The sequence below is a fragment of the Falco peregrinus genome, chromosome 16, assembly GCF_023634155.1.
Source record: "Falco peregrinus isolate bFalPer1 chromosome 16, bFalPer1.pri, whole genome shotgun sequence".
In the NCBI taxonomy this organism is placed as follows: Eukaryota; Metazoa; Chordata; class Aves; order Falconiformes; family Falconidae; genus Falco; species Falco peregrinus.
This window is the reverse complement of record NC_073736.1, coordinates 2993946-3017141: the sequence shown is the minus strand read 5'-3', so window position 1 is coordinate 3017141 and position 23196 is coordinate 2993946. Positions and strand designations below refer to the sequence as shown.

Genomic DNA, 23196 nt, shown 5'->3' with positions numbered 1-23196 from the left:
TCGTTGCTAAGTCACCTAACAATTGCTGTGACATCTGTTGTGTGAAATGCTGTTTCATTTATTCTTGCAACAGTTTTGTATATTCATACAGCATAGTCTTTTGCATGAAAAAGATTTTGTAACCAGGTCTACACTAAAACACATGCAGGTTTCTGAAGTGTCAGTGTCTTAAGGAGGAGAGGGCTGAGATAATGCAGCGTTTTGCAGTGGGAAGTTGCTGAGTGGAGATGGGATTGATCGGTGACTCAGTTTAGCTGCAGGATTGCTTCGTTTCTGGCGTGTGCTGGAGGGAAGTCTCAGCAAACGGCATTAGTTCAGCCAGCTCTAAGCTAAGCAAAGAGGTGTTTTGACAGTCTTTGTCATCAGTTTCCAAAATGCTGTGAAGGCAGACTTGGTATGCTCTTAGAGGAGTTTACCTCATTCTTTTATTTTTTGCAGTGCTTCTTTGTATGTTGTATCGATAGCTTTTGTAAAAGAAGGTTTTTGTTTTATTGCTTTGCAGGCTATCTGTATTGCCTTATTTAATTTGGAAAGGAATCAAACAGCCAAGATTTGCTCTTCCTCAGAATCCTGCAAAATAATTTTTTTAGGGTTTTTTTGTTTGTAGACTGTCAGGTTATATAGCCCTTCCAAAACCTGTGATTTCTTCCTGTGTCAACCCACAGCTGTACCAACACAGACTCTGAATTTCCTGGGTGTTATGAAGATATTGGGATAATTCCCCTCTTTTTAAATGAACAGAGAAACACTATGGATTTAAGACATTTTAAAACATGAGACTCCAGAGGAAGTGAAGTAATGACCCTAAATACGACCTCTGTAACAGTTTCTCAGTGGATTCTTTTTGTTGTCTTTTTTTTAACCAGTCTGTGTCTTTAAGCTTATCAAAGTGTGCAGGTGCCTCCAGAGTACATATGCACTTGGAGGGACAGGTGCCTGCTTCTCCAATAAGGTGTGGTAGATATGTGAGGAGTGATATGAAAAGAACTATAAAGCTGAATGGGATGAAGCAGCCGTACAGGTAGGATTAGCAGAACACATGTGAGGAAGGGGGAATTGAGTAGGAAAGATGGGCATGCACAGAAAAGCCATGGGCAGAGCTCTGAAAGTGAAGGTAAGTAGTTTGAACTTCATGGGAATTCTGTATATTAAGAAATTAAGTTAGTAGTTAGTGTGAGCGCATCTGTCCTATAGGGAGATTTTTTTTTTTTATTGCCACTTTCTTAGAAGCAGAAGCCAATGTAGCAGAGGAGAATAGGGTTTACAACTTTCTGCAGTGTGTTGTGAACATTGACAGGCATGTATGTGTAGCCTGAACTCAGAAGTGACTGGTGTTATTGATAAAACTGTCAGGTACTGTGTTTTTTCTGCCCATAACTAGGGGTGCATAAACTAACTCCAAAGTTACCACTGAAGAGATTTGGTTAGCTTGGGTATTTGCATAGGTGCTAGCGATGAGCAGCATACCGTTTAGCAAAATAGTCTTTGCACAAAAATTAACATTCTGATCATCTAATGTTTAAATAAATTGCACTCTTAAGTAGTTTTGTGTGTTCTTCAGTTCCTCGGGCTACTTTACATATTGCTTCTAAGAAGATGTAAGTCGAATCAGTGGGTAGGTTCTCTAAAATATTGTTTAATTCTAGCTCTTATGTTGTGGATTCAATTCAGGTTAGCTCAGAGCTGTAGTTCTAGCTCGTTTAGGCTGAGGTAGATGCAGTTCGTCTGCCATAGCACAATAGTATGCAAGAGGTTAAAAACGAGTGATAAATGCTGAATTTGTGCTGATCTTGTTTTAAAAGGGATTTAAAACTGTGGCTCATGCAATTTTTTCCCGATTGGGCGTTTTTAGCTGAATATGATCAGTGTAATGCAGCTGTTTTAAGTCGGTGGTGAAAGCCAGCTTAATGTTCTTTAAAACATTCTCCAACATGACAGCTGTTCTGTAGCTCTGTGTTCCCTACTCATGCAAACCATTAGGTGGTTATCTATATTGGCAGAAAATCACTCAGCACGCCTTTATCTGTAGGCACATAGTCTTTAGGCCTCAAATATGACTGAGCTTAGAATTCTTCTGACTTCAAGAGTAGCTCTAGATTGCGACTGTGCAGTAATACAAAATGTTCTTTCCCGGGCTTGTGCATAATGTCCTTGTGCTGGTGAAACAGTTTCTCGGTACTGCTGATTGCAATTCTCCTTGGAGGTTGTGCATCTACTACAGCAGACTTGATACAACCCCAAAAATGTTGTTAAGAAGAAGGTGAAATTAAATTTTCTTTGGACTCTGAAATAGCTAATATCATCTGGTGGCTCAGAAATCTTCTCTAAAGAGAATCTTGTGGGAACCAAGTGAGAAGTCTCGACTAAGTAGCTGTGAAGGTGGTTAATATGCAGGGGATCCCCTTCTTTTCGAGATGAAAGTGATACTGATATATGCTGCCTTCTGTACCCAAAATGCTTGAAAGCTGGTAAAGGTTCATGACTAATTCACAGCAGAATGTGTTGAATTAGGATGACTAATCTTATTTTTGATCAAAGTCCTAGAAAACACCTTGAGTATCATTAAAATATTGTCATATAACCACAGCCTGAATTAGGTATGTTTGTATATTGTGAAATGGTGTATGTGAAGCTTTAAAAAAAATAAAATTGAATTCTGTGTTTCATGAAGTGTTACAGCTTAAATATTGATATCCTAGTGGTGTGTGAAAACTTGCTGACTAGAAATCAAGGTTAAAAGGCTTAATAGCTTATTTTGTCTGCCCAGGCTGAGTGAGGTGTACAGAAAGGATAACTCGTGTGCAAGTAGTTGATAATGGACATTCTTTGAGACAGGATGGTGTATACAGCTTGAGTACTTCAGCTTTGGCAGTTCGCTGCTCCTGTCATCTTAGCTGTCTAGCTGTGTTTTCATATCTTTTCCAGAGAGCTCTTTCCACTGTGTATACAGGTGCCCCATTGTAGAGGAGGAGATGCTCTTCTTCCATCGTGCACAGTGGGTTTTTCCATTCTCTTGCAGGACCTGGGGGAGGGATTGCTGTTCGTAGGGATGAGCTTGTATTTTGTTTCCTATTTCTCATAAACCTCATATAGCAAGTTCCTTGGAAAATGAGGAACTTTGCAAAAAGACTCCTTATCAACTTAATTCCAGTTAGTTGCTTTAAAAATAAGTGACAACTAATTCACTTCAAACAGCTTCTTTGGCAGGGCTGGGGGGTGAGGGTTGTATGTGCAGTTGTGGGTTTGTTGTAGGACTACTTTTGTGATTGGTTTTGAAATTTCTGTTAGCTAGGCTGCTTCACGCTTTAGATTTATAAATGCGTAGCTTTCCTTTTCACTGGTTTTGTTTTTGAGTTTGTCAAGAACTAGTGCATACTCATTTTTAAATGAAATCAGGAGCTCGTCCTGAATCAAAATGCAGCAGGAAAATAAACAAATACTGTCCTTCTCCAACTTTATCCATTCCATACTTTCCCCTGTTTGTTATCTTGAATCAAGTGTAACCTTGATTTCACATCCTCTTTCTCATCCTCCTTCCTTTTTGACAAGCCAGAGCTGTTTTAGATAAGAACATCAAAGAGGAAAAAAGAGGGGTAATTTGGTTCAGAGTTAAAGACCTATGTTTCTTTAGTTCCTTGAGTATAAGCCCTGGAAGATTTTTATGCAGTTTGTCAGAAATTTAACATAGTTATTAATGTATTAAATTTTTGGTTGTTTCAGAAGTATCAGGCTTTTGCTTCTTAATATAAATAAGTTGTATAAAGACATACTTCAAGAGTTTATTTTTACAGTACAAAATATATTAAAAAAGCGTAACAAAGTTAACAAATAGGATGGAATTATTCTTTATGGATTCTAATATTTGTATGTATGAAGTTTCTGCTAAAGGGACAGGTTTTGGTAATGCACAGCAAAATATTCACATGCATTTTTGTATACCAGGACTTTACAATTAGATGTGACTTACTGAAAAAAATTCATTTTAGCTTCAATTGTGATTAACAACTGTTATAGTTGACTTTTTAATCACAGGCCTTGTGTTTTTGTATGGATGTAACATAAAGGATAGTATTTTGAGCATAGCCATTTGTGATGAACTGTGGTGTATGAAAATATGTTTAGGAATACAGGTAATATTTACAAGTACTCGTCTTCTCTCCAGAGTTTTATTGCCATATTTATGTTTGAGAGCACCACTGGTTTTAGACAGAAAAGTCATAACCTTCTCTCTTTTTTTTGAAAAAATTTCCTTTTACTGTGTGAAGAAGACTCATCTTTTAAACATATTCTGTAGAAACCAGCAGTTGTGTAAATATGTGGGGATTTTGAGTGGGTGTGCAGGCTGTGAACCAGGATACCTAGAAATTATTTTTACTGGAGAAATACTGTTGACTGTGACTCTGTGTCCAGATAGCTGCTATCAGGAGTTGCTAAGTGTGGATTTGAAGGTGTTGATAAAGAATATGTTTTGATAATTTGATTACTTTTTATTGTAGTTCTGCCTTTGACACAAAAACTTCATTGCGTGTGGCTGTAAAGAAGCTGTCCCGACCATTTCAGTCTATCATCCATGCCAAAAGGACCTACCGAGAGCTACGGCTACTTAAGCACATGAAACACGAAAATGTAAGTTGAAGGAGGTGGTGTGAAAAGTTGGTCTGAAGTTGATCTATCCATTGAGCATCCGTCATGATTGCATTTAAGGATCTTGTTGCATACCTTTTTTTCTAATACTAAATACAAAACTTGCAGTAGTCCAAGGGATTCTAGCTGTAGAAGACAATGCAGATTAAAAAACCAAACCCCAAGAAATACATAACCAATTTTGTGTTAAAAGATCTTGGTATTTCCTAGAGTAATGTGGAAATTACTGCTTAGCAGGTTCATGCTGTCTTAAGGATTTAGGACACAGGTGATAGCACGTACATTCTCCTGCACGCTTGCTGTAGTAAGCTGTAGTTTTTATGTTAAGTATTTGTTTTAAAAAAGAAAATCTAAGCTTGTTTCTAGTGTCTCCTAGAGGGTTTTTCATACTTGTTTTGGCTTGCCTGCGTCAGAAGGGTGTGGAGTAGATGTTCACTAGATTTCTGTAGGTAAAACAGGGAGGAAAAAAGGGAGTGGAAATTGAATGACTTTTCATACAAGCCATCCACTTAAATCATCAGCAGGGAAACAAAATAGGATGTGACAAATATTATGTTGAGCTTTTTTTGATATAACCTCCATTTTGTATAGAAAACAGGTGGTTGACCAGATCTGTGTGTTTGTGGCATTAACACACCAACATATGTATATTCCATGCTGTTTGGAGCAAATACTACATGCCGTGGAGCAAAAAGTCCTGTCCTCTGTAGAGCTGTCAGAATGTCAGCAGGAGAGGAGGGCTCTTGATTTCTGTTGTCCAACCAAGCTCCCACTTAGCAGAAGGGAAATCTTGTTTTGGAAGCAAGCTGAGAAAACCTGGGACCTTTATCTGGCACTAAAAGCCAAACAAGCATAATTCCATTGTAAGGTTCTCCTTGGGTGGTCTGTTCAGAATTTCTTTTGTTGTGCAGTGGTGGTTGTGTGTGATGGCTTCGAACTACCTCGGTCAGCGGCTGGTATCCTCTAAATCTTCTTGGTGTTTTTAGTGTGGCCAGTGTAATTGGCACTTTTGAGACATGTACGTACCATTGTCAACAATTCTTCCTTCATGCCTCTGTACGATACCATTGTCTCAACAGTAGGGGTAGCGTCTGATCATGCTTAATATCCATCCCCTGGAGTTTTTTCTGGACCTTTTCTCATAGCTGAGATACTCTCCAAACAAGAAAGCTTTGAATATCTGTTGCCAAATTAAAAAAACAAACCAAAACCAATGGTGTATCAATCCATTTTGTCTAAGCTAATAAAGTTAAGCAGTGAAAATTAGGTTGTGACTGGTGCTATGGCAGTTCTGTGTTTGGCATTAATTGGTATTTTTGGATTAGTATTGTGAAGAACCTATATAGCTTTGAGTAAAGGATAAAAGGAAGTGAAGTTGTTTATATATAGAAATACTTACTATCAGTTCATCGTACCATCATCTATCTGTGGGAAGTTTATCTAGGTTGTGGTTTAAAAATCCTGCAGATGCAGAGATGTTCAGAGCTGGTTCAGGCAGTATCTTGACTATTCAGGTCTCAGTTTGGAGGTAAAATGCTCGGTTTTACGTGGCACAGAACATGCCAGCAAATCTGGAAGGTATGGTAGTTTAAGGGGCTTGACTCAGAATGGTTTTCTATATCCTGTATCTAGCCTGGCTCATGATGATCTTGAGCAAATGAATGGACGTGCAGAGCACTGGAGCGTGTCTGCATTACATTTTCAAGTTCCAGGAGGTCTTGTTAGCGTGCATAAAGCACAATGCTGAGCAGATACAGGTTTGTTGTCATATGAAGACATTAATAAGTTCTGTGACATGCTAAAATGCTGGGAGGGGAAAGCAAAAGATGAAGAGTTGGATTCTGAATTCACTGGTGTTCATGCTTCCATAGAAGTGAGTCAGTTATTCTGCAGCACATCACTGTATTTCTGAAGTCTAGATAGCAAAGTCAGTTTTGTCTTTCCATGCTAAACTGGATGGATAATGTTGAATTTTTCTGTAAACAACAATACAGAAGAGTCCACCAGAAAAGGAAACTGTAAGCACGAGAATTATTAATGCAGGATGGGTGTGAATGTTTGAAGAACATGCCTGTCTAGAAATGGAATTGCCACAGTATATATCGGGGAGGCAGGGAAGTGTTTTTCTTTCCAGTTTCTTCAATAAAATGTAATCTATAATGTATAATATAGATTAGACAGAGACTTTTATTTCCTACCTACTTGCTCTCTTCCAAAAACATAGCCTAGGTTCCCCAAAGATACTGCCTTTAGGCAGAAAAACTAAAGACAGTATCTCAGTTGATTCTGACATCCTTGGCAAGTGTAAACAATGGGATAAAAAGGATGGTGCGAAGGGGAACAAGGGGATCCAGCTCTTGATTTTGTCTGCATGCTTGAGCCGTTACTGAAGTTGCTGAAATGTGTGTGATGCTTGTGTATCTGAGACAAGCGAGCTGCTGACTTGAAAAGGGGAGTGTTTTGGAGGTGGATGAAGAAAATCTCTCTGTCTCACATTCATAAAATATTATTTGCTATTAAGAGAAGGAAAATAAGGTTTAAAAGCATGTTTCAGTGAAAAACAGACCAAACTTTATTGACCAGATGGAATATATTTTTTTCTAAATGCTGTAAATGACCTAGAAGATAATTATGGGATAATAAGGTGTAGCTCTTCTTTTGCACAAAACACATGCATATCCTTTTACCCTCAAATAGTTCAGCTGTTAAACAAAAGGTGGAGTAGCTACTCTTTGGGCAGAAAATACAAATGACAGTGTGAAGCTGTCAAGTGTTTGTGAAAATTGGGTCCTCATTGCATTGCACTGTTTCCCTGACTACTTTTCTAGTGTCATCGTCATTATTCATTGCTTGTGTTATGGATCCTTGAATTTTTCTAGCCATTACACAAGTGAAACAAGTATAGTCTCCCAATTCTGATCTTAGGATCTAGTCAACAGTATAACTAAGAATTGAGCAGGAAGCAAACAGTTTTGCCTGGTGGTTGTTTTTTTGGTTTTCTCATCCATTTACTTCCTGAACAAACTTTAGTTGATTTTGGAAATAAGATACTCTAAACCAGTGTTTACACCTGCTTTTTGTTATGGTTCCTGTTTGATGCTTTCAGTGGATGGCTGGGGTGCAAAGACAGCTGTACATTTTTAACCTTAATGGTTTTATTTTTTTTTACACAAGAATTGGAATGGTTTTTGCTGATCTTGCATGAATACTAATTTGTCTACGTCTGAATGATTCATGTAGCTGGAAATGAAACATCTATTGCAATGAGTGGTTTCTGTTCCACAAAGGATCTTAGTACCTATGACTGTATTTCACAGCTTTTTCACTTTACTGTTTTCTTTCTAGGTGATTGGCTTGTTGGATGTGTTCACCCCTGCCAAGTCCCTAGAAGAATTCAATGATGTGTAGGTAACTTCTCTGAAGACTGGAACAAAACATCTTTTGTATCTTCCTTACATCTCCCAGATTATTATAGAAATATTTGCCACCTTAATTTGTCTGCTGTCATTCCAAAAAATTCTGAATTCCAACAAAAAGATACTAGGACATCCTAAACTGTTGGACTCGTCAAACTTGTTCATTTGTGTTTTATTGACCAGTGCTGTAGGAATCAGCGTACTAATCTGCTATGTTTTTTAAAGCGTTGTGAACTATATTTCATTCAGCGACATGCTTTTGGACAGTCAGCCCTGCTACTGGAGCTTCGTAGGGAATTTTTATCTTAGTACTGCTGAAGGGATTGCTTCATAGCCTATGTGTTTCCTTTTGTTTGTAGGTACCTGGTGACACACCTTATGGGAGCAGATCTGAACAACATTGTGAAATGCCAGAAACTCACTGATGACCATGTGCAGTTCCTCATATACCAAATTCTTCGGGGACTGAAGGTACTTGCACCTGTCCTACCTGAATGTTGATGGCTCATAGACAGAGGTGGAAGTTCTTGATGAATGTCATATCCTCAGAGATTCATATGAGTACATAGTGGGGCTTCTGTAACTTTCCTAATGTATCATAGGATAACCTTTTACTATCGTTCTTTCACATCATACGTCTTTGGAGCTCTGTATCAGTAAAGTTGTATATCATTTAAGACTGTATTTTTATGTGTTTCTGTGGGCAGAGTCTGGAATACCATGCTGCTCTCTAATCTGCTCAGACTATGAATCTTCCATTTCTTCAGTTTTGTTTACTTGTGTTGTTCTGTTCGTAGTGGCAGTGCTGGGTGTTCCTAAGGAGAGACAAAGTGAAACACCTACCTGCTTGAAACCTATAGACGCGCACTCAGTTCCTTCTGCAGACGAGCTGTAGCATTTGAATTGTGTGGGATGGGGTAGGGCAGTATTGTCTAGTGAAGAAATGAGAAGGAGGGTACTTGGACTGATATATAAAATTTGTCATCTTGCTTTACAGTACATCCATTCAGCTGACATAATACACAGGGTAAGTATTTATCCTAAGATTGCTTCCTGTACTGAACAGATGTCTTTAAAAAAATGTAGCACAGAATCTTACAACATGGCACCTATAGAGACCAGGAGAAATTTTCTGAGAATTATTTTGGTTAAACAGTCAAAAGGTTAAACATGGGAGGTGGTTGTCAAGATGCTTAGTTTCTGTTCCTGCCTAAGTTTGACTGTATCTTTGTGAAATACGTTCTCTATTTGTTAAATATACCTCTGCGGCGCTGGTGTTGTGATAAGCCTTTTATGCATTTTTGCTTATACATGACACCTGTGAGGACCACAGAAGAGATAGCTGACTCTGGGGTAAAATAATTTTCCCAAGTATGGGAAGTTGATATCTACAGCCAGTTACAATCTATTTTCTATCTGCATTTACATTTTTATCTACTTTGGACTTGTGAAACAACATATATACTAGTGTTAATGCTAATGTTTAATTTTTTAGGATTTAAAACCTAGTAACCTAGCTGTAAATGAAGACTGCGAGCTAAAGGTAATGTAATCACAAGGTCTGGTTGGTTTGACTGTGATTTGAGTGAATGCTGTGCAGATGTCCCTTGGAATTAAAGAGACAATAATTCCTTATGGCAATACTTTTGTGGCCCAAAGGAATAACATCCTTCCCAGCTGTAAAGGCTGTAAGGATGTTTTTTCTGTATTTTTTTCCTGTTTTTTTAATGAATCATCATGAAAGTGAAGAGTTAACAAGTTTAGATCGGGTTAATTTCTTTAGAAGCAAGATATCCAGACATAATTCTGATTGTTGAGTCCTGTGCTGTTCTAGGCTAGTTTCTTTTAATGGGTTGTGAAATTCAGTTTCATAGTCTGCTTTTGCAGCTGCAACACTTCTCCTTCACCCAATCCAATAACTTCCTAGTTGTTTGCTCTTAACTCGTTTGCATCATTCCACTGCAGTAGTTGTTAGATGTCTTTTCTATTCTGTAGATCCTGGATTTTGGCTTGGCCCGACACACAGATGATGAGATGACGGGGTATGTGGCTACCCGGTGGTACAGGGCTCCAGAGATCATGCTGAACTGGATGCATTACAACCAGACAGGTAATGCATTTAACTAACACAGTGCTTTTCAGTTCCTGACTTGTGGAAAAAGAGAGGTTGTCCTTTGTAGGTGCTCCTTTCCATTTGATTGTGTAAGTTGGCAGTGACGGTAACTACGCTTCAGTAAGGGTGATTAAAAGAAGGAAGGCATAGAATTAGTATTCGAGCCACAGTCAACCAGATGTAAGCTAAGAATCGTTGTGATAGCATTCACGAGACTTCTTTAGGCTTGAATCTTTGAAACTGCAATCAGCAAAATACTGTCAGCACTTATCCCTTATTTTTCCTAGCACAGTGGTTTTTAAGGTGAGTGAAATGTATCTGGATGAGGAGAAAGTGTGTTTCTAGGCAGCTGCTGGAAACACGTTGAAGAATGCCTGGAGTTACGGTGTGAAGATATGCTAAAAAGTATATAAATCTCCATTCCTGTCCTCTCTTCTTAGCCAGTTCTTCACAGTTTTATCTTCCTCACAGTTTCCAGTATTTTCTCAGCAACACACTGTGCTTCCCTACAATACTCCCAGATCAGGCACAGAAGAAAAGCAAAGGCGAAGAATAGTTCTTGTGCAGGAGAGGATATGGATCAAAGAAAATAATGTGTTACTCTGATTTCATACTTCACTACTTCTTCTTCTTTTCTCTTCTGCTCTTGCATGTCTATGGACTTGTCCTGTATCCGTAGTATTAACAGTTGGTGGTTGTTTGGGTAGAATTTACATGAGGCCATATGCAAGTTCATTCCTTAGAGCTGTCTTGAACAGGTTTCTTCCTCTTCGATTGCGTAGATTCCTCCCCAGCTCTGTGGTGTTCAGTGCATGTTACGCTCTGGAAGGAGATTTTGCATGGTCTAGTGTTCTGTTATTTGGACCGTTCTTAGACTATGTAGTTACTGAACGGTATCAGTTAGCTTGCAATGTTTCGTCAATTGTTTCAATGCCATAAAGCTATTTAAGGGGAAAGTTGTTTCTACTTGTTGGATAGGGTGATTCTATTAAGACTGTATTCTTCTGCATTACATTGTTTTGTTTATTTTATTTTGTTTAGTTGATATTTGGTCAGTGGGATGCATTATGGCTGAACTGTTGACTGGAAGAACGTTGTTTCCCGGTACAGACCGTATCCTTTAAAAGTAATATATTTTTTGAAATGGGAGTTAGAGATCTTCACTTTCACATACTTCACAAGAAAAGAAGTTCTGGGGTTGGTTGTGGGGGTGGGTTGGTTGGTTGTTAAATGAATGGCTTTTTGCTCACAGTGCGATGAGGTGAGTTCTTGGTTTTACTGCACATGAAACAATTATGGTGTGCAAGAAGGCAAATCTCTTTATTGTCTGTTAGCATCACTGGAATTACTGACATGTTTGTTTCTGGGAGTTACATTCCTTTAAGTTTATTTAAATTCATTGCTCTAAGAGTTTGTGGAAAATAACTGCATGGAGTAGGCTGTCTGCTAAGAATTCTCTCACTCTTCAGGTTTCTAGCAAATGTGAAGCATCCCTTCTGGCCTCTCTTCTGTATCCTGGTGGCATGCGGGGAAAGCAGTGGGTTTGCAGATTCTTTAATGCCAAGGATCTCGTTCCAAATAGCTCTGAAATGTTTAGGTTCCGCTTCCATGCTTGAGTGTAAACAGATTGAGCCTTCTTTTGCTGTATGCTTCTGCTGATGTGAAAAATCAAGCTTGAATAACATCTTTTCAAAATTATTTTTTTGCTGCACCGAAGTGGGACAGGTAGGACACTGCCAAATTTATGAGAGTGCACTTCATGAGAGTTGCTTGCATTTTTCCCCAGGAAATTATAACAATCTGTGTCAAGTGTCAGTTCTACTTGCAGCTTTTGTTTGTTTGGCTGCACGATGTACAGCAGCAGTTTACTACTGGGAAGATTTTTCATTGCCTAGAAATTGGGCTTTATTTGCCAGAGGAAATTACATTGCCCACCATTTACCAAAGTTTATTCTTTCAACTGCAGTTTATTTCTTTTAATAACTTTTGTTAATAAATTATTAGTATTTGTATCGGTTAAGTCAAATATGTTAGCATTTGCTGAAAAGAAAACTAGTGTTAGAAGTGTTGGCCTGTATACTGCATTACTTCTGGAAAGCATCTAGATTCCAATACTCTTTAAGCAGGGGGGGAGGCTCTCATTCCAGTTTTGACAGTTTCACCTGCCTTTTCAGTGTGCTTTAACCCTTTTTTTCTGCCTGTCTCCATCTCATAATCTCTCTCCACATTTGTTGGACTTGCTGTACTTTACTGTTTAGTCATCTCTGCTATATTTTTCTGTTGTCAGAAACAGAACTAGAACAGCCACACAAAAGTGGTTTTGAAGCTAGAAAAAAGTTGCCATATTTCTGTCCGCTGATTTAGCACTTATAATTTGGTTCGGGCAGGTTTTTTAATTTCTTTTCAGGAAAAAATGAGAAATTGGTAATTGTTGATTCAAACAAAGCAGAAGGCTTTAAGCTGCTGCCATTATTTGACCCTAGTAACAGTGACACTTTAGATTTTTAAAAATCTTGATACTTGCAAATAAAATAGTTGCTGATAAGATTTGCAATATGTAAGAAATACTTTGTGATGGGTTCTTTATGAATTGAACAAAAGCCTGAGAAGTTGTTATCTTCCAAGCCTGAGAAGTTGTTTTTTCTCTAACACTGTTCTTAGCTGTGAATTGCAGCCAATAGTATCCACAATGCAAAATAAGGTTTACTTTTAGGATTGAAATTGTTTGCTTTGTCATATTAAGATACTTTACTAACTTTTATTTCCCAGCAGATGCTTGTGATTCTTTTCCTTAAATGCTCAATTTCTTTCACAAATGGCAGTAACGCTTTTGAATTAAATTTGATTTTAAGAAAAATTAAGCCAAATCCTTTCCTTTTGTAACTAAAACTTGGTAGTATTATAGTTATGGTTTGTATGTGATTCCCCGCTTTATGTAACCTATATGCTGATTGATCATGAGGTGAGAACTGTAAGGGGAGCAGCGTTTGTGATCTTGTTTGTGCATGTAACGTTTATCCAAGTCTCTGGAAAGGCACCAAGCTGTCAGCTTTCACTGCAGTTTTGCTGACATCTAAAGAGAGCAGCCAGGAGTGAGGTAACAATTGGTTCCAGCTTCTTCCTGTCTTGGAAGGTTCTTTGAAATCATTATATGCGCGTGATTTTTGGAGCAAGTTTTAGGAATTTTCCAGATGTAGATCTTGTTGGGTGCTTCTGGCTCTTAGTAATTTCTTTGTACCTGCAGATTTGCTGAGGCCTCTGTTCCTCCTGTAGTGACATTATGCAATTGCTGACTTAGTGACTTCGCAATTAATATTAATATGCTTAATTCAAGGTATATTTACCATGCTTCTAGGAGCCAATGATACAGTATATCTAAATCCACTGCAGTTCTAGGGAATTTCCTTTGTAGTTGGAGGCGATGTGACACTGTATTCTGTGTGTTTCAGGAAGCTGCAAACTGTTCCCATTTGACAACTGAAAATTTGACGTCGTTCTTGCATTTTGGGCTCAAGATGTTGATTTTCTTAACTCTATAGCTTCACATTTCCAAAATTAAATAGATAGAAACAGAATAGGTAGTGCCTTCTCAGGACTATCATCTTCCCGTTCAGATGGTTTGTTTGAAATGCTATTCCCTTTAACCCAGGTTGTAGCAGAAATGGTGTGAAGTTATTTACAGTCCATCAGATATTTCTTTATACAGCCTGGAGATGCATATATAACTTGTAAGGGGCTTCAGTACAGGCAAGCTGTACAGTTAATTTAATCTGGTAAGTAATAAATTTGTATTCTGAGATAATCTTCAATTCTGCCTATGGTAATTATGCCACTGATAATGCCAGATTTGGTTTTAAGTTCTGAAGGACTTAATCTTTAGAGGTTCTGAACATGGCTGTCATTGACATAAAGCAAGAATGGTAGGTACTCTTAGGAAAAAACCCTACGATTAATATCTGCTTAACTCTGCAGGATTGTTATAGTATTCCTAACTTAAAACTGAGTGTAAGCTAATGGAATTGTTGCTATTGTAATCAATGGATGGAAATATTTGGATGAAAGATGGATTTCTCATGCTGGTAAAACCTCTGCCAGGAGGCAGAGAAAGGGAGCAAGACTGTGGGAAAGACTAGCCAGAGACAAAAAAATTGAGGTGATGAAAATCAGAGTCCCTTGGGCTCTTAATGAGAGGCATAGCTAGAGGCTTTCCTTCTAGTATTCCCCTGTCTTATGCCAAGATTAGTTTCTGTTAAACATGTATATTCTTCATTTTTTTACAGCTCTTGTAATGTGAATGATACATACAAATAAGTAGGAAAGTTGACTTTAAGTTTGACAGTTTGACTTGCATAAAATGATATAAAGTACAAATAAGAATATCTTTAATGTTTCGTACTAGTTTAGCCAATTTTCTGATTCTGTATGTTTTGAGTTGACTGTATTCCCTTTAAACTCTGAAGAATGTGTTTATTACTATTTTTATTCAGTAGTAAAAGACTTCTATGGTAACTAACCAGTCTGAAATTACATATTCTTCTGATACATCTTACTCTTGCTTGTGGTGGCAGCTAAAACAACTTCTGAACTTTGCTTTGCCTGGATACGCTCTTACAGTCTTGTGGTGCCTGCTGCTGGTAGTGATGGCAGGTTGTTTTCTGACTGTTAGAAATCAGTGAGACTCGTCAGCTGTTGGAAGTACCCGGTGATGGCATTTGGGGTTTGCATGCTGTGCTCTCCTTCTCCATGCACATGTGGGGTTTTTTTCTTTTGCTTTGTATTTACTAAGTCTTTTTTTCCTGTCTCTTAATTGCTTTATGGCTCATTTCTCTGGGATGTGGTAGGCCCTGTAGTTAAATGAATGGTGTAATTCAGCAAGTTGGAGATGGCAGGCCTAAAACTGGAGGCAGGGCTGGGGTTTGGTGTGCTTATGGCAGGGCTGGTCACACGTTCTGTGTTTCCTTTGGTTTATCTGAAAAGTCACTGAAGCGTATTACACAGCTATCTTCCAGTAGCAATTTTCCCTGGGAAAAGAACTGGGCAGCGCTATTGTTGGCACACCTGGTGCACGTGATATTAAATACCTTTAAAAGAATTTAAATATTTAAACTGAGGTATGGCATGTGACTTCTGAGGCAGCGTGTCAGCAGTCTGATTTGCACCACTGTTTCTTGCACAAGAATGAGTGAAAGATGTAAGGGCTGTTTTAAACGGCACTGAAGAAAAGCCAATTTAATTGAGCTAATTGCGGTTAGTATAGCACCTTCTGCTAATTCTCCTACACCAGTGGATATACTGATTTCATTTTAAGCGTTGACAATTAGGAGTCGGCAATTCAGCAGCTAAGCTAAATTCTACTAGATACATTAGGTGGGAGTTGGCCAAGCAACTTGAGAAGTGAGAAATTAGTTCAGCTGTTCTGACAAAGTACTATTTCCAGGGCTTTTAATTCATTTCATATGTAAAACTTAAGACCAAAGTTTACATCAAAAGATAAATGTTTGAGTGAAGTACTGGTGACTTCCTTCAATAGGCAGTTTGTGCCAGTATTACAGGAACTCCAAGGCATTTTTAAAAAAACAGGAGACACTTTTTGAAGTTCGTGTAGTACTCAAAAGATATTCTGTCAAGGATTTGTAACTGTATCTTAAAACATCAGGGAGGCACTGATCCCTGAAAAAACATTGTCTAGTAAGTAGGCTACTTTTATTGGAAGGAAAGTGTGTGACTAGTTCGATATAATTTTAAGAGCAAATATAAACTTTACAGACAGTCTTAAAATCCCTAGTAGGTTTTGAAGGGCAGCATGGTGGATAATTCAGAGAAGAAGGGAGATTATTCTTTTAATGGTTTTGAAAAGATAGCTTGTGTCTCTTTACTATCTTGAGTTTTTTGACATAAAACTGTCATTAGTGGATTTTTTGTCCTCAAGTATATGTCTTGTCATTTATGCTTTGTTAAAGAGGACAGCTGCGGGTGGTACGTGGCCTGGTGGAAGCTCTGTTCTGGATAACGCTATTTGCATCTGCAATGTTACGTCTTGTGAGCTTTTTACACAGAGATTTTAATTCTGAGCTCGTATTATGTTTCTCTCCACCACTGCAGCAGGTCTGTAGGCAGAAGGGAGAAGGTGCTTTGGCCTCCCCTCATGCTGGCTGCAGGGGAGCTGGCAGGGCCAGCACCCTCTGCCAGCTGCAGCGCCCCACCTGCTCTGGGCCTGGGACACGTGCACCCCCTGCTCAGGTGGAGGGATGCTGTAGGTCGTGAGCAGGGTCCAGACACTTTCTTGCTTTCTAAGTTTTAGAAGTGCCTGAATTACCTTGGTAGGTGTTCACAAAAGGCCTGACTTTTTTAATATTAGTGCTACACATTTCAGCCTTCTGCTTAACTTAATCTGTCACTAACGCAACCTAATCCTGCTGACTGCTGCTACTTTGGTGTGGGGCCTGAGAGGGTGAAGTGAGCATGTGAACTGATCCTTTGCCAGTGGGGCAAAAGCTTTGACTTCTGCTCCTTGATAGTTAAGGATGCAGTGACTGATTGGATGCATGTGGTGTATCTGTAGACAAGTTGTTCAATCTGTCTGATATGGACAGAGCTGGTATTTGATTGTAAACGAGAGGAATGAATATGGTTTGCTCAAAACAGCTTTTCAGTCGAGGCCTTGGCAGGCATTAACTCTAAACATTAATAGGCTGATATATCGCACTTTTCATTTTGATGTGTCCCAGCATTTTCCTTTATGGTCCATCATTAGATATTGATCAGTTGAAGCTCATTTTGAGACTCGTTGGAACCCCAGGGCCTGAGCTTTTGAAGAAAATCTCCTCAGAGTCTGTGAGTTTACACTTTGATTGTAATATCTGCCCTTTCGGAAGTCCCAAGTTTGTATGTTGCCCTCCTCTAGTCTATCTGTAGTATGTGTTGGGATTTATTTTCTGTTATTTTTCTTCCTTTGTCATTCTTCACTCTTGGATGGCTTTGAGTTCTTACGCTGTGTGTATCTGCTCTTTATTCCTCTTACCTCTGCCTGTGGTATGATTTTCTTCCTCCCATATTCTCATTTTACTGCTTCGTGACTTTTCTTTCAGTTTGTGGGTTTATACTTCGTGATATATTGTATGATCAGATGCTGCTGGGGAAGTATTTTTCACAGCTAAGAGCTTGAGGCTCGTCGCAATTATTATTTCTCCAGATTGCCCACCCAGGGATCTTTCTTAACAGGAGCAAGTGTGTTATCCTCTTAACACACTCAGTCCCTTCTGTAGTATGATTAATTTCTGTAACGCTACTGCTACCAGCTTTGTTTTTGTAGCACAAAATCCAAAATACCTTTTAGGTGCTTTTGTGGCAGCTGTTTCCAGAGCACACAGTGTAATGTAGTCTGCTGAGAATGTAACTAACTGTGCTGCGTATGTAAAGGGCCCTTTTATCAAGGTAATAGCACAAAGCTTTTTACAGTCTCCTTTTTTTAAAGGGTGACCTCTACTTTCAGCCACACTGCCTTTTTCTATATTGTTCTATTCTTGAATTGTGAACTTCTGCAAAGACAGTATTAAATGGCATTTCCTTTTACCTGTTTCTGAAGGTGACGTGCATAAAAGTTAGAGCAAGTGTTGCCCTAACGATACGGATTAACAAGTTATTGCATAGTGAGCCATCAGCTTCCGTAGGAGTAACTAGCAGCATGCTTTAGCAAGTCACTCTGCTGTTTCTGATACGTAATAGAGGATCAGCGTGGTGGAGAGTGATGATAAGATTATTTTCTACTGCAGCTTATGTTCTTTTTCAGGTAACAGTGGTAAATGCGAAACGCGAAGTTAGTCTTGAATTACATTTGATGAAGGTAGACATGTGGTGCAAGTTGGAATCAGTTGGCCAACTTGCTGAATATTGCAGTGGTTTAAAAACCATGGCATGTTCTGCCCTTGGAAAGGTTAGAACTGAATAATGCAGGTTTGCTTTGAGTGGCCTGTGACCTGACCTGAAGGGTAGTCCCCTATTTGAAGTACAAGGGATTAGCAAGAGAGATAAGCTTAAAGGTTGACTAGGTTAAGCAAAAGATTAGTTTGCATACGTAAGATTGAGCGAGTCTTTTTTTTTTTTTTTTTTAACGTTGCACAATAAAAAGAATCATTGCTCTTAGCCAGGTCCAAAGCAAGAGTCTGTTTAAAAAAAAATAAATCAATAAAATACTGTTTCTGCTTTTTTTTTTTTTTTTTTCCCATTGTATGGAGATAGCAAAAGTACTAAGTGTTTGAGGGCCTTTAGTGTGTCACTGTAACAAATACTGGTTTTCTGCTGCATTACTTTACACTGTTATTTTCTCTGTTCACTGACATCCACTAACTCTTTCTTATGCAATGCTAATGTTTTGCTAATTTTGCATTTATTGCCTTCTGTCACCTCGCCCACATACCAAAGTGCATTCAAAGCTGTTTAGGAGGAGGTGTCAGCTGTGAGCCGATTTCACTTTGCACCACAAGGAATTTAAGTACTTTCTATGCAGCAAGGAAAAAAGCTGGTAACCAGTGCAGAGGATACAATTTTTGTTTCTGTTTTAATTTTTGTTCATTTTCCTGAGGCTGTATGTAGCTGCAGCAGCCTTGGAAAATTTTTAAGTAGCAGCTTCGGCCAAAGGAAACGTCTGCTCTGGTGGCTTAAAACTGTTGGGAAATGTGAACACAACTGTGTTGGAGTGTAATGCAGCTTATGGCGGACAGAAATATTTTCTGTACTGACACTGTTACCAACTGATCAGTAATGCTTCATTGTTCTAAGTGTTCACCAGTGCATTTGCTAAACTTTTCACAAGTATTTGAAAAAAATTAGTAGACCCTGCCTGTATGGCTTTTGCCTTGTGGTTTGCAGAAGAGATGCTTTGTATGCAGCTGTTTTCTGTTTAAAATGATTTTTGCACTGTTTTTAACAAAGCCCTTGACGTGGCACTTAAGATATTAACCAGCTTCAGCAGATCATGCGTCTGACGGGAACACCCCCTGCATATCTCATTAACAGGATGCCCAGCCATGAGGTGAGATCTGAGCAGACGAGGGGGGTTTGCAGGGCAGGTCTTCACTTGCAGTGTTTGCTGCTTCTATAAATGATATGCTCGCATGTGGCATGGGGTGGGCAATTAACTATCTGCTCTTGAGCAAGATCTTTGTACTAAATGAAGACTTGAGGTTTGGGCAGTGCGTACTCAACCACAGGCTTCTGAGGCTCACGAGAGCCTGGATGTGAGTTGGTTTTGCATTGTGCGCCACGTTGCGTGGCTTACCGACAGACACCACAGGGCACACAGCCTTAGCAGGACTCTGAGGCAGGCAGCTCTTGCAGCACCTCTTTGCTTTTCAGTCTTGCATGAACCCCCAAGGAATGTCAGCTCTTCCTCTGCTGTCTTGAGTGGCCTTTAGTTGGGAAGGGATAATGCTGATGGGCTTAGTATCAGAATCAATAAGGAGAAGGTAAAGGAAGGAGACAGACCATAATAACCAGTGCTTCAGGATGATTGAAATGTACTTTGTCTTGGCGACTGGCTCGTATTATACTTCAACCAAGCATTTATTTCCACAGGCAAGGAACTACATTCAGTCTCTGTCTTACATGCCGAAAATGAACTTTGAAAATGTGTTTATTGGTGCCAATCCACTAGGTAAGGCTTGCTTTTTAAATGTTGTGCTCTCTCTGAAGCTGAAGCTAGCATGTCCTGGGACACAGGTTTTCCCAAGGTTTTGTTTTGACTGCAGAAGTAGTTCAGAACGGAGCTACATACCATTTTTAAAGTTTACAAAGGATGTGTGGGCTGAGGGTATAAGAGGAAGAAATTGTGGGTGATGGGTGGGTCCTGAGAAACTACAGATTCCTCTTATACATTGGGCTTTTATGAGCTTACAGTTTAGAGTACGGTGTCACACAGCTTACTATATAAAATCCTTTCTCTTCTGTTTCGGTGCTTTTGCAGCTGTGGACTTGCTAGAGAAGATGTTGGTACTGGATACAGACAAACGTATTACTGCAGCAGAAGCGCTGGCTCACGCCTACTTTGCTCAGTATCACGACCCGGACGATGAACCAGTGGCAGACCCCTATGACCAGTCTTTTGAAAGCAGAGAACTTGAGATTGAAGAATGGAAAAGTGAGTTTGAGGGGCGGGAGGGAGAGCCAACCTGCTGCCCTTGCTGTCGGTTCCATCAGCTGCGGTTCAACTAAGCCATGCTAGTTAGAGGCACAAAAGAAACTGATAAAAACATGGGCATCCTGTTCTTTCTGAGATCCTTACGCCAAGCAAATATGTTGTGTGCTGTGCAGGTAATTAGCATAGTCCCTGGTAACTAATTACTATGAGCATATAAATATGTAGATGACATAGTTGCTCATGTGTTTATGTTTTCAGACTTACATCTCAACACTCTGGAAGTATCTTTTACTGCGTATGTTAATCTCCAAGAGTGGTGTAACCATTCTTCTTAATCAAACCATGTTTTTTGTTTAAAAGAGTGTTAGAACCTTTAAGATTGTTGCAGGTTTTCTTGCATGAGGGATGTCTTCAGTGCTACCATTACGTTTCTGTCATGCTTTTCCCACCAGGCCTGACTTATGATGAAGTAATCAGCTTTGTGCCACCACCGCTTGACCAAGAGGAGATGGAATCCTGAGAAACTGCCCTCTTCTGTTTGTCCCACTTCACTGTGAGGGGAAGGCCTTTTTCATAGGGACTCTCCAGTTATCGTTCAAGTGCCTCGTCACAACAATATTCTCCTTGGTGGAGGGGTTTTGTGTGTGTTGAATTGGGGAGGGTGGGGGGAGGGAAGAAAGCTGAGTCTATGTAAACATGCTGCATGCTCTCTTGTATTCTGTGTACAGCCTGGGGCGAGCCTCTGACCTGTGCTGACTGCTCTTCAGTCCTTCCAGAGTAACAGTGCTCAGCCAGTTTGTGCTGCTGGGGCAAGGTGGGGAAGTTGACCTTTAAAGTTTGGTTACAATCGTTGCCATTTATCAATTCTTCTACAACTGAGTAACCTCAAAATAATGCAAATTGTTTTATAGGCTTAGAGAGTCCTCTGTTTTCTTCAGGACTAAAGGTGGGGTTGAGGGATGTCCTTGTTCAGTGCCAGATGGCTGATTTACCTCCAGATCTTCCTGGTACAGCAGAATGTACAGGCCTTCTAATGTCTGATTCTTGGAACATGAAAAGGTTTTGTTTGAAACTGTAAATATGTTCGTGCCTTAAATGAATGGGGAGAGAGGGGAAAGGAAGTCTGGAGTGGAAATTCTGACCCACTGTTTTTCTGGGTGAAGGCTCCCAGATAGCCAGGCGTGAACTCTGTGTAATAGGGAAGTAACTTTCTGAGGCAGCAGCCTCTATCCCTGGATTGAGTATTCCTGTATCTTTCCCTCTTCCCCTCCTCTCGTTCTGAGGCTTCCCAGCACTAGTCTGCAGAAGACAGAGGCTGGAGGAGGTTCTTGCTAGCCACACATTGTGTATTTTGTTCCTTAAAAGGTGGGGTGGTTTTGCATGTCATAGCTGTATGTGCATGTAGAGCTGCTTGATTTTTGTCATTACTTTTTGGGGATGGCACTGGGGCAGTTCAGTTGTCAGTGAACTATTTTACTGAGTACCTCAGCCAGTGCCGTGAAGTCACAGCATCCTTCCTCTTGTGCTGCAGCTCGTTGTGAAATAACTGCCATGCTGGAGGCTTTGATGAGGAAAGGATCAAATATACGGCATAGAAACATGCACCTTTTTCTTTGTTCTGACCTTCTGGTTTCAAGGGAGGAGAGCGTGGGATGGAGGGTTTCTTGTGAGATCAAATGTTTAAAAAAAAAAAAAAAAATAGTTCTTGAAAGAAACAACCATGGCATCTTGTGCCAGAACTTAAGTTATTTCCTGAAAATAATCTTTTTAGAAGTATTGGAATCCAAAGCAAAGAAATAAGCATGCATAAAACCACAATCTCCCTTTCACTGTCTGTATCTATAAATATAAATATTTATATATATGAAACTAACATTTACTAGAGGATTTTTTTACCCTCTCAGATAAGAGCTTCTTGGCTGTTTTTTTAGCAGGTTGATCTCTGCCTGAGGAGATGTGAAAAGGGAGTATGTTTGAATACAAACATGGTTCAGATGTTTTGTATTTTCTAGGACTCTGCATGAGTGAAATGCCCAGAGTTAGAGACTGGCAGGAGGGAGGTTTCGCAGCATGTTTGTGTGCTAGAAACGCACCCGGGGAGCTCAGGAGCCCATCTTAGGACTTGTGGAGGACACTTTTTTTTTTTTTTAGATGCTTATTTGTTGCAGGCATCCTGTGTGGGCAGCGTACCTGTGTATGTGAGGAGAAAGGCTTTTGCAGTATTTTGTGTTCTTGTTACCTATGGGATGGGGAGGAACTGTTCATAGTGTTTCTACCCCGTGGTTTGAAGAGGCGGCACGAAGGGATGGGACACGGATGACAAAGCCATTGATTCTTCCTAGGCTACTTTCCAGTGATCTGTTCAGGTAAAACACTTAATAAAGGTCAGGGGTGAGATGAAGAGAGCAGTTCTTTTGTGCTCTGGGATAAAACTCTCCTCGGCCCGAAAAAGTCAAGACAGAAAACCTCCCTTTTCTGCTGGACCAGCAGTCCAGGTATTCAAATGAAAATGTAGATATACTATGTAAACCTACAGCAAGATTATTTTTATCAGCCGTTTTATGTGTAGATGCTACAGTGTGATTTCATGCGGAAATATTGCTAAAGATTTTTAAAAATATAGATGTTGTGTGTGCGTGTGTGTGTGTCTGTGCGTGAGTGGGAATGTTTCATTCGGAGTCCGTGCTCTTAACGGGAGCCCAGGTGGCATGCACTCCCTACCTTCAGTGCAATGCTGTTCAGCTGCCCGCAGACTGGGCAGGAGGACGCGCTTCAAAGAAAAGAGATCTGCTATTTTGTTTCTATCCATGAATTTTGCTGTAATTGGTTATGCCAGATAAGATGTCACAATACCACTGGTTAAAAATAAAACCTATTTTTCAGATTTA

The 23196-nt window shown here is 39.6% G+C and overlaps 1 protein-coding gene across 2 annotated transcripts in view; it reads left to right on the top strand.

The window, feature by feature from the left end:
* MAPK14 (mitogen-activated protein kinase 14) overlaps positions 1 to 23196 on the top strand; it is a 26535-nt gene extending 3339 nt beyond the window's left edge. Inside the window, exons 2-12 of one of the 2 annotated variants that reach the window (XM_055819985.1) lie at positions 4497 to 4626; positions 7990 to 8048; positions 8420 to 8531; positions 9058 to 9087; positions 9556 to 9603; positions 10056 to 10170; positions 11215 to 11286; positions 19125 to 19204; positions 19747 to 19825; positions 20135 to 20308; positions 20761 to 23196. In XM_055819985.1, coding sequence (XP_055675960.1) covers positions 4497 to 4626; positions 7990 to 8048; positions 8420 to 8531; positions 9058 to 9087; positions 9556 to 9603; positions 10056 to 10170; positions 11215 to 11286; positions 19125 to 19204; positions 19747 to 19825; positions 20135 to 20308; positions 20761 to 20828 — 967 coding nt within the window. In that variant the 3' untranslated portion in view covers positions 20829 to 23196. Of the gene's footprint in view, positions 1 to 4496; positions 4627 to 7989; positions 8049 to 8419; positions 8532 to 9057; positions 9088 to 9555; positions 9604 to 10055; positions 10171 to 11214; positions 11287 to 16927; positions 17008 to 19124; positions 19205 to 19746; positions 19826 to 20134; positions 20309 to 20760 lie in introns of both variants that reach the window. The other variant, XM_055819984.1, reaches the window with a different exon arrangement.